An 11,448-nucleotide genomic window follows, 5' to 3' on the forward strand; every position below is an offset into this window, starting at 1 on the left:
CAGTAGAGGTCGTTCAGATAAGTCTACCATGTGTTGGTTGTTTTGCTCTAGGTAGTATGTCGTTCTCTTGCATTTCGACTTCCGCGTAAACAAACATGAGGTGATAACCACGTGTTCATCAGCTGTTGTCGGTACCACACGTGTTGTGATCAGTGAGACTAATTAACTCGGACGGGTGTCAGTTGGTTTTTATTCAGTCATGGAGGACATAACAGTTTCTGCTCCTGGAAAAGTAATTTTGCACGGTGAACATGCGGTTGTTTATGGAAAGGTGAGAATATGGGATATAGTTACTGACATTGTTAGATTTTTACGACTGGAGCACGCCATATATATCATGCAATATCATGTCTGTTTGTTTTTGGGGTGCGGGCACTGTGATGGCATATGCGCTTATTTTTCCATGACATGGGAAAAAACTGTTTTTGTTATAATGTCATGGGGAAACAGTCGAAAGACAAGTAAAGTGTGAACAAATATTCTCATACGGTATTTGGCTTAGTATTTATATTACCAACGTAAGTAAAAGTACATTCAAACATTTCATAACCAAAAACTATATATATGTAAATCGAGTCGCTTTAATTGTGAAACAATATTTTTATAAACATAGATTGAGAAAGATCTATAACCATTGGTGCATTATATTCATGTTAATAATAATAATGTTGATAAGTATGTGTATGTTTCAGGTAGCGATTGCAGCAAGTCTTAATCTGAGGACATACTTGCTGTTGAGGAGAAGTGCAGACAACAATATCAGTCTCGATCTCCCAAACATCACCATCAAGAGATCCTGGACAACTGACAGAATCAAGTCACAAGTTTCGCTGCCTCTGTGTGATCCAAACAAGCCAGTGGGTGTTTCCGAAGAACTTCTGACATTGTTGAAAGATGTTGCTGGTGTGCACCAAAATGAATCCGACACCAAACAGCTGGCTGTGATAACATTCTTGTATCTATACTGTGCATTAGCTGCACACAACGGGTGAGTGGAGGTGCATACAGCTATCTGTGATAGCATTCTCATATCTATGCAGTTCTGGCTAAAAAGATCAATAATCAGAAATATCATCTATGGGAAGAATTATCAAAGATTATTGATATGAAATTTGTTCTATCGATATTATCATGCATAAACGTTTGTGACGAAAGAGAGTTTGTTTATTCGCACAATACACAAAAGCAGGTCTTTATTCATGGGCTGCCTCTAAAATATATGTTCAAGACACTGTTTTGTTAGTCATCCATGCATAAATATGTTACCATTCATGAGTGACGTGAAATATGCTGATTGCTTTTAGTCGTTTTTGGCATTTTAGCTCAAAGTTACGTCTCTGATATTTGTTAATAATTATCCCCCGCAGCGCGTTTTGCGGGGGGTATTAAAATGGACTCCGTCCGTGCGTGCGTCCGTCCGTCCGTGCACATTTGTTTTCTCCGGAGCAGAACTCTAACACCGTTCAATATTTCTTCACCAAACTTGGCACATACATGGATCTGGTGGTGTACTGGTGCCTTTTGGTAGTTTTGGAATTCTGAATTAAATATTTTTGGCGTTTCCATGGCAACAAGTTCGACTTTGACTGAAATTGGTGTTAGTGCTCTTTTCCGGAGCAGAACTCTAAAACTGTTCACTATTTCATCACCAAACTTGGCACATAGATTGGTCCGGTGGTGTACTGGTGCCTTTTGGTAGTTTTGATTTCTGAATAAAATATTTTTGGCATTTCCATGGCAACAAGTTTCACATAGACTGAAATTGGTGGTTGTGCTCCTTTCTGAAGCAGAACTCTAAAAGAAGATTGCTGTGATTGTGATGCAGCATCTAGTGTATTGAGTGATGGTGTATAAACTTGTGGACGTCATTGTCTCCAGCACTGTGCCGGCTATAGATCTCAAGGTGGTGTCCATCCAGCCGGTCAGTGCTGGCCTGGGGTCATCAGCTTCCTACTCTGTGTGTCTGGCGGCCAGTTTACTGCAGCTGTCGGGGATCATCTCCACCCCTTCGGGAGACGGGCAGTGGTCAGAGGAGGAGCGGGTTCTCATCAACTCTTGGGCTTTCTTTGGGGAGAAAATATTGCATGGAAACCCTTCAGGGATAGACAACTCTGTCAGCACCTTTGGTGAGTGAGTAGGTGAGAGAGTCAGTCAGTCAGTGGGTGAATGAGAAGATATATCATGAAAATCTTTCAGGGCACATAACTCTGTTAGCTCCTATGGTGAGTGGGTGGATGGGTGTGTGAGAATGAGTGGAGGAGATATTACAAGGAACCTTTCAGGGCAGATAACTCTGTCAACACCTATGGCGAGTTAAGGGCTGGGAGTAATGAGCTATCAGCTGTTTCACCTATCGCGAGTAAATACATGGGCGTGTGAGAGAATGACTGGAGAAGATATTACGCATTTTCACAAAAATCTATGAAAGAATTACTACAATGGGCTGGGATGTAGATGAGCTATCAGCTGTTTCATAACCTATCTATGTCAGCCAGCAACAAAACAAGTGCCATTATAGCATCTTTGGCTGTTTCAATAGTGAATACTGTAATTTGATTGGACGGCTATTTATATCCTGGTGAGATTCAAACTGGGCTCAGACGGAAGCTATGGTAGAGTAGGAGTCTAGGGTGGCCACATTACAGATACCCTTGATAATCTAGATGCTGTAGGGTATACAATCACATTGAAATTGGCATTTTCTCTACAGGTGGTGCAATCAAGTTTAAGTCAGGGAAGATTACACCTCTGAGAAGGTAAGCACAATGTCTGGTCTTTGTTGTTGTAAGCTCTGGTCAGGTTTGTGAGTGGGTTTGGTTTGACACCACACTGATTACTGCAGTAGTGTCTTGGTTTGTCAGCATGAGGTGGAGACCCATGAAGAGTAGTAGGTCTTGGTTTGTCAGCATGATCGGGTGGTCAGGGAGGAACATTGACAAAATGGTTCCCGCACATGCTCACATTTAGTGACAGATTATGATCGCTGGACAGCTGAGTGCGGCGTCATTATTGAGGTGGAGGAGCATCCAAAAACATCTCCACCAGGTGTTATCAGGACCAAGGCAAACCTGTGACCTGAACCGACTACCACTACATCCTTGTACAGATAAGGGAACCAACTCCTGCATTAGATTGACATTAGCCTGAAGCCTATGTCTGATGTCTTCTGCCATGATATTAATGGAATAATGGTAAAAGCCACATAAAACTCTCTCTCTCTCTCTCTCTCTCTCTCTCTCTCTCTCTCTCTCTCTCTCTCTCTCTCTCTCTCTCTCTCTCTCTCTCTCTCTCTCTCTCTCTCTCTCTCTCTCTCTCTCTCTCTCTCTCCCCTCCTTCTCTCATATTCTTTTGTGCAATGGCGTTTTACAGAGTCCCAAAGCTACACATATTGCTGGTCAATACTGGAATTCCTAGAAGCACAAAGGTCCTGGTAGCCAGATGCAGGGCGAGATACGAGAAGGTATACCCACCTTGCCCCCTGGTTGTATAGCATATCCCATACACAGATTATTGTAGTTTTTTTCATATTTATCTCATTCATCTCTAATTAACAGACATGTAAAATAACAGTTCAATTACGACTTTCCTAGGTCGAGAAGACAAATGACCAAGTTGTCAGAAGTAGAATGGTCAAGTGTTTGCTGGCCATGTAGTAGCTCAGCTCTTGCTCTCATTCGTTCCTAGTGTGACCTGATATTGATACTCCTTTCCTACATGAGGAGTGCAATAGTGCCTAGTCTATCTCTGAACTCTTCATTGTGTGATAATTATGGTATTTTCTGACATAGCACCCAGATATTATCGAGCCGGTGCTGAACTCCATAGAGGCCATATCCCACCGATGTGAGGAAGTGCTGGCTAAGATGGCAGACTCCCCCTCAAACGATCAGTATGAAATACTGGAGGTAAGTCAATTCTGCAACCAGTCTTAAAGAGCCATAGTGAAATACTAGAAATTCTATAGAATCTGCATAAACTGGCTGTTGAACAATTTGTGTTGTTATTCACAGTTTCCACTAATATGAGTAATGTTTCATTTGTTTGTTTGTTTGTTGTTTAACGCCTCACTCAGCAATATTCCAACTATATTGCAACGGTCTGTAAATAATCAAGTCTGGACCAGACAATCCAGTGATCAACAGCATGAGCATTGATTTGGATATGATGACATGTGTCAACCAAGCCAGCGAGCCTGACCACCCAATCCTGTTAGGAAGCCTCTTACGCACCAGCAGACCGCCTCGTGGTGTAGTGGTTAGAGCGTCCGCAACCGAGTGCTGAAGGTCGCGGGTTCGATCCCCGGCTGCTTCATACCAAAAGACGTTAAAATGTGGTACTTGTTGGTCCCTGCCTGGCGCTCAGCATTTATGGGTACAACAAGGACTGGTCGGCTCGGAGTCAGTATAATGTGTCTGAGTGGGGTAATCATGCTTCACTGCGGCATGGTAACTCAGTGGGCTAGCACTATAAAACCAGCTTAAGTCTGGGCTAGTACAAGCAGGCGCACATCCACATACAAAAGCATGCACGTCGTCATATGAGTGAAATATTCTCAAGCACGACGTTAAACCCAATTTCACCTCACCTCACCTCTTACGACCAGCATGGGTTACTGAAGGCCAATTCTAACCTGGAACTTCACTGGTGTAACTTGTAATGTAATGTAGCATATGTAATACGACACAGGCGTTATAAATGTATGCAAGTCACATAGTGAGACACAATACTGTATTGTCCTGTCTTTACACCGCCAGGGTCGTGTACCCCTTGGGATTCTGGGAGCAGAAAAGGTTGATAGTTTGTGATATGCTTGTCTCAACCTGGGGTATTCAGGGAGGACAAGGTATCCAGAAAGTCATGCTTGTCTCTTCCTGGGTATTAAGGGTATTCTAGGTGCACATTATGACAATCAAAGTGTTAACATGTTAGCTATATTGGGAGTCAACTGAACTCACTGGTAACAAGGGAGATAATTCACAGATTTTGTATGATTTGGTTTTTGATTGGCTGCAGGATTTGATTGACATCAACCAGTGCCACCTAGGGGCATTGCAAGTAAACCACCCAGCCTTGGAGGAGATAGTGAGGACTGCAGCCAAGTACAACCTTCATGCCAAGTTGACTGGCGCTGGAGGGGGTGGATGTGCCTTCATCCTCATCAAACCAGGTTTGTACACGTCATACGTGAGGGAGGGAGTCTTTGTACAGGGTGTTATACATTTCTGGAGCCACGTGATGTTTGCTTCAGTCAGTCCATTCTGATTCTTATTTTTCTTGTCCAAACTGTCTATCAATTCAAGAACAACTTCACAAACTTTTTTAAGTAAGTTTGTCAAATAACTTCACTTGGAATTCCCATCACTCATAAATGTAATTTGATTGGATATATAATTTTAGCTCTACACTAATTAATTTGGATGGATGTGGACTCATTCACTATCAAAACTTCACAATGTATCATTCTCATGAATAAATTTATTTGACGGTTATTTGACAACAAAACTACTTAGTATGGGGTATTCATTGTACCAGAATGAAAAATAATTAGCTGGATAAGCAAAGGTGCCAATAAAGTATCAATGCATTTTTTGTTATTTTTTTCCAGATATTCCACTAAAAACAGTCACAGACATTAAATCAGAATTTGCAACCATGAAGTTTCAGTGTTGGGAGACGAGCGTTGGTTCCCCTGGGGTGACTGCACATTGTGGGAACGACGATGAACTGAATCGGCTTTTCTCATGACCGGGGATGCAAGTGGGCCTGCATCACAAAACTGACAAATTCCCAACTATTTATTTTTTATTAAATAATTGTATGAAAAGTATTTGATTTTCGCCTCACCTTATTCCCGGTATCGCACCTCGAGAAGAACTTTTCCCTTGGCAGATCGGGGTTGACAACCCGATGCCTCTACCTCAATGCTTTTATTGGAAACATCTTCAATAAATAAATGCAAAACCATTCATTTTTTTATTTTATTATAATATATGCACATTGCAGTTAATAATATTTCAACTGGAATAAGAATGTTTTTGACCTTGTGGTATATGCGAAATAACCACCTTAAGCTCGTGATTCGCTTCGATAACTTCCTCTCGGTTCCCTCGAGGTGGTTATCACAACAAACCACTCGCTTGGCGGTTATTATTTCACCCATTTAATCCACCTAACTCTTGTCCACATGGGTACTATGTGTGAACCCCATTTCTGGTGTTCCCCACCATAATATTGCTGGAATATTGCTGAAAGCTGCGTAAAATTCAACTCGCTCACTCCTACTGGCAAACAAGGATAAGTTGGACCAGCGCAGAGAACACGTTTACGAGAAGTAGGCGGTGCATGGCAAACCCATTTGGTTTGTGAAAGGTAGAGCAGATGTAGGCTAGTGCACGTGCATTGCATGACGATGAAATTGATTCCGCGCGTAGCGGCACACGCCTTGAGCCACCCATCACACTACACTTGATCGCGGACAACCTGGGTCCCCTTCGCTAACAATGGCAAGCACCAGTGGGCGGCACTCATACATGCTAATATGGGTCAATTGTCAGGTCGGTGCTCAACTTATCCTTGTTTGCCAGTAGCTCTTGTCAGATGTGAAAATGGAAAGTAGTTATGTTTGAAAGTTATGGAGAGTAGTAGTGCAGAATTGTGTCCCTTGGCCTTGCAGGATCCGCTGGTCTTGCGTTCACATCCAACTTTGACCAGATTATGATCTTTGGTGTAGTAGTTTCATATACATGCCCATTGTAGGCTATGGTTTGATGGATTCTGATGTGGTGAGACCCAGTTAGAAGGCACTTACAGCTTGTTCAGCTTGACCTGATCAAGTGAATACTAATGTATTGTGTGACGTGTCACAACTGGTTGGGTCTATTATTGTGAAGGGGTGTACCTTTGTCACCGTTTGACATCTCAGTGTTGAGAAATCGTCAGCAATGTCCTAACTACTGGGACAGAAATATTGCTGTTGAACATGAAATAGAAAAAGTGATAATTGAACTGGATGTAGAGAGTGACAGCGAGAGTGAATTGGATTGTGAAAGTAACTGACGTCTGTACTTTGTAAAGTTAGTAAACCAAAATATGACTGTATTAACAATTCAGTTAACACATGAAATAATTGCTTTTTCAGAAGTGTTGTTTTCCAGGACAAGTTCTGTAATGAATCCATGTATGCATGCTTCGCACGAACGCAGCATTCATAACATTCTCTGCTCCCCTATTTAATGAAGGTAACTCGGCTTACCGTTTGTGCCATTTGACCTCCCGGGTCATGCATATGTATAGTAGCTCAGGTCAAGCTGAACAAGCTGTAGTTGCTGATGACTAAATCATGGCCAAATCACATTTTGGGACCAAATGTCCCTGGAGTTTGTGTTCACATAATTTCATATTGTTTTTAGTTCCATTCAATTGTACAGTACCTTTGTGTAAATATGGGAAATGGTGTGAAAAATGAATAAAATTACGATGAAAAACATTGTATACTTGTACTGCTCGAAAATCCATCCGTTAAAGCATGATCAAGGCACTAACACCATCTTTAGTGACTGTCAGTGTGAGCTCCATTTCTATGGCTCGGCTCTTTGGGGAGTATCTTGTTGTTCCCTGCCTGGCATTCAGCATTAATGGGTCGGCTCGGAGTCAGTATAATGTGTCTGAGTGGGGTATTCATGCTTAACTTACTTTCCTCATCAGCTGTGTCTTCATTTCTCACCATTGAAGAGTGTGTCAGCTGCATCAAAATCTGGATGTCGTCACACTACCTCAAACTGAATGATGATAAAACTGAACTCATAGTTTTCCACCCTAAGCGTCTCCAACCCAGTATCTCTCTTCCTAAATTCAGCATCGGTCAGTGTGAGATTCAGCCAAACCACGAGGTGCGAAACTTGGGAGTTATTTTTGATTCCTCACTGTCCATGGAGCCACACATTAATAACATCTGTAGAAGGGCGTACTACCACATTCGCAACATCGGCATGATTCGACGATACCTGGACTACAGCATCTCTTATTCAGGCATATGTAACATCTCGTCTTGACTACTGTAATGCGCTTCTTGTGGGTCTCCCAAACTATCTTATACACAAGCTTCAGAAGGTGCAGAATACTGCAGCCAGAGTGGTCTCTCAGTCAAAGAAATCAGACCACATTACTCCCGTTCTTCACTCACTTCATTGGCTTCCCGTCCACTACCGCATAAAATATAAAACTCTACTCCTTGTTTTCAAAAGTATACATGGTCTAGCTCCTCAGTACCTCTGTGATCTGTTCCATCGTTATACTCCTGTACGTTCCCTCCGATCAAATGACCAGTGTCTTTTGACAATTCCTGTGACTAGGACAAAAACATATGGTGACAGGTCACTTGAGACGACTGGCCCTCATCTCTGGAACAATCTTCCATCTCACCTCAGAACACAACCAGATTTAGCTGTTTTTAAATCAAATCTAAAGACATGTCGCTTTGCTGAAGCACTTGAACTCTATGTGATATCAATACGATCTTAGAGCCAAAGCACCTTTGAGCGGTTTACGGATATTGGCGCTATACAAGTATTTGTATGTATGTATGTTAACTGCGGCATGGTATCTCAGTGAGCTGGCACTATAAAACTAGTGAGCTAGCACTATCAAACCAGCTTATGTCTGGGCTAGTACAAGGAGCCACACATACACACGCATGCACGCTGTCATATGAGCAAAATATTCTCAAGCACGACGTTAAACCCAATTCCACCACCACCACATACATAAATCCAAATATAATCGGTTTGTGAGTACATGATGTCACTTGTGAAGAAGATGCAGCCCGTCCAGTCCTGGTGTATACGTGAGAAGCGTGTAGCGATGGACTGTCTGATATACACTGCCAGTCCCCTACGTTAAACCCCATTTCACCTCACCTCACCTTGGTGTATACAACCCAAGCTGTCTGTAGTTGGTTTGTTAAACACTGCACTCAGCAATATTCCAACTATATGGTGGCGGTCTGTAGTTAATCGGGTCTGAACAGACAGCATGAGCATCGATCAAGACAACTGGGATACGATGACGTGTAACACAAGTCAGCGAGACGACCACCCAATCCCGTTACTCGCCTCTTACTACAGGCATGGGTTGCTGAAGACCAATTCTAACCCAGATCTCCATGGATCCCAAGCTGTCCATAAGGGACCAGGGGTGGAAATAACCCATTGCCCGACGCCCGAGTCCAGTGTTTTTTTCTGTCGGGCAAGCAAATTTGTATATCACACTGTACCGGTGTCCAGTTGATATTCCAATGTTAATTATGTTGTTTATTTAAAAAATCAACAAGAAAATGGCCGGTATAGTGGAAAAATTATCAGGGCAAGTGATTTTACATGTGCCACTGTACCGGAGTACACTAGCAATTTTATAGTTATTTCCACCCCTGAGGGACTAGAATCTTAACTATCTCATGAAACAAACATCTAATGACTGTTTCAATGTTTTAATCAAATGATTGCAAAATATAACGTACAGTTAGAATATATATTACACAAATGTACAGTCATATAAAAGTAGCACATTCTTCAGCATACAAACAGGGGCTCGAAGGCTTTGCAAGTCAGAATCAATGTTTGAATGTTCCCTGGGTTTTTGAGAATTGTTGCAGCATTATTGGAACATTAGGACCAGTATGTGTCACCACAGGGACGAAAAGGGCACCTGAATTTCAAACTCTGCAAAATTTTATCAGAAGCAAGACGCATCATTTAAAAGTTTGCAATCAAATTTTGATTCCCATGCTTTCTGCTTGATGTTAATCTGAAATATTCCCACTGTATGATGGTGGCCTCTCAGTAATTGATTCTGGACCAGACAATCCAGTGATTGACATTCTGAGCTGCCATGCCTTCTGGATAAGATGGCACCAAGCCTGATCATCCAATCCATGTAGTCACATGTCGGTGCAGACCAACTTTAACCCAGAATCAAAAGGATGTCTTCATTTTAGACATTATTAGGTATTTTCTATGTACAGTCAAATTCCAATGAGTCGAATCGCTGGGGACCAAGTAATAAATTCGACTTATCGATGTACCGGGGGTATTCGAGACATTGGTATGTCTATGAGAGTAGACAAAAAGATGATCCAGTCCTAATTCCTCCACCTAAGCATTTGTTTACCTAATGATTTCCCTATCACTAATAGGGGCACCTTATCAGTTCCAGTCTGATTAGCACAGACAGGGATTTCCGTAAAATCACTAATCTGCCTTTTGAACTCACCCGTCAATGGCGGAAAGGTGTGAGCCGCGCTGGTTTGTTAATTGGATCGGTTTGCTACACCAATCAACTTCTCATTGACTGACTTCGGCTTATGTATACAAGATTGCTGTTGTTTGAATCTCCTGGGACCAAATTTCCTTCTCGAGTCATCGTGTGTATTCATGAGACGAATTCGTGTAACCGGAAATCAAATGATAACAACTATAACAGGGAATGGTAGGGACCGACAGGTACTTCGAGTTATATATATAGCATAATATTCGAGACACCGGCATTCGAATCATCGGGATTTGACTGTAAGTTCAGGCATATTGCCTGTAATCTCTGAGTCAGCCTTCAACTGGTATTAAAACAACGAGAACACATCTTGCTGGCAGAAGGCCTCTATGTATTGGTATTTGTGATGAAAGTCCTGTAACTACAGAATAGTGAAGCTGAAGCTTAAGCTGACCTTCACCTTGTGATGTTTGAAATCCTGAGTACAACCCCTGGAGAGAGTGAGGTGGATCTGAAGCCACATCAAGACATATTTCAGGTATGTCATGTCGATGGATATTGGTTTCGCACAATGTACCCATGTCAGGACTCGAACCCACACCTTAGTGGTTACAAGCATACATTTACCCATGTACCTACCCCAATGCCCAATAAAATTTTCAACAGATGCTGAAGTTTCAGATTTTAACAAATAAAAAAATCCATTAAATATGAAACGGAACTTGCATTTCAGTATCATTTTTGAAATGTAAACGTAACAGCATCCGTCCGTTCCAACAAATGGTTCTCCATTATCACAACGATAAGGACAGGCTCGGAACAACAACTGATGTCAACAACACGCAGCATGTTTCAGGTTATTTACGTAAGGTTGTTAAACACCTTGTGCAACAATGGCAGCATCACATACAGTCAAAATACAACTAATCATCAACAACCATTTGATTTCATTGCAGGAAACTAGAACTTTAACAAAACACATTCAACATTGCAGGGCCCCGTTTCACAAAGCTCTCGTAAGCCTAAGATCTTGTAACTTTTCTCTCGTATCATTCGTACGTCCTATACTGTAACTGTTGACTTACGATAGTCGTAGCGCTACGAGAGCTTTGTGAAATAGGGCCCTGGGCCTCATTTCACGAAACGATCGTAAGCCTAAGTTCTCGTAACTTTTCTCGTAGCGTC

General features: G+C 42.0%; 1 protein-coding gene and 1 long non-coding RNA gene across 2 annotated transcripts; both read left to right on the forward strand.

Moving 5' to 3' along the window:
• The first annotated feature begins 65 nt into the window (after positions 1-65).
• On the forward strand, positions 66-5,964 carry LOC124258703 (mevalonate kinase-like). The gene is made up of 8 exons (XM_046692781.1): positions 66-271; positions 693-988; positions 1,879-2,126; positions 2,711-2,756; positions 3,370-3,460; positions 3,789-3,905; positions 5,014-5,167; positions 5,606-5,964. The coding sequence occupies exons 1-8, from the start codon at positions 200-202 to the stop codon at positions 5,743-5,745; spliced, it is 1,164 nt and encodes a 387-aa protein (XP_046548737.1). The 5' UTR covers positions 66-199; the 3' UTR covers positions 5,746-5,964.
• Positions 5,965-9,588: 3,624 nt separating this feature from the next.
• LOC124258722 lies at positions 9,589-10,955 on the forward strand. Its single transcript, XR_006893662.1, has 2 exons — positions 9,589-10,017; positions 10,568-10,955. It is a non-coding gene; the product is annotated as an uncharacterized LOC124258722 (long non-coding RNA).
• Positions 10,956-11,448: the final 493 nt, after the last annotated feature.

This window comes from Haliotis rubra, unplaced genomic scaffold (genome assembly GCF_003918875.1).
Source record: "Haliotis rubra isolate DU_JTF1 unplaced genomic scaffold, ASM391887v1 Scf1176, whole genome shotgun sequence".
Classification (NCBI taxonomy): Eukaryota; Metazoa; Mollusca; class Gastropoda; order Lepetellida; family Haliotidae; genus Haliotis; species Haliotis rubra.

Excerpts from the sequence above, each read along its gene's own strand:
- LOC124258703 (XM_046692781.1), top strand. The coding sequence starts at position 200 with ATGGAGGACATAACAGTTTCTGCTCCTGGAAAAGTAATTTTGCACGGT. Across the intron at positions 3,906-5,013 it reads ATCAGTATGAAATACTGGAG|GATTTGATTGACATCAACCA; the intron begins GTAAGTCAATTC and ends GATTGGCTGCAG. Across the intron at positions 5,168-5,605 it reads CTTCATCCTCATCAAACCAG|ATATTCCACTAAAAACAGTC; the intron begins GTTTGTACACGT and ends ATTTTTTTCCAG.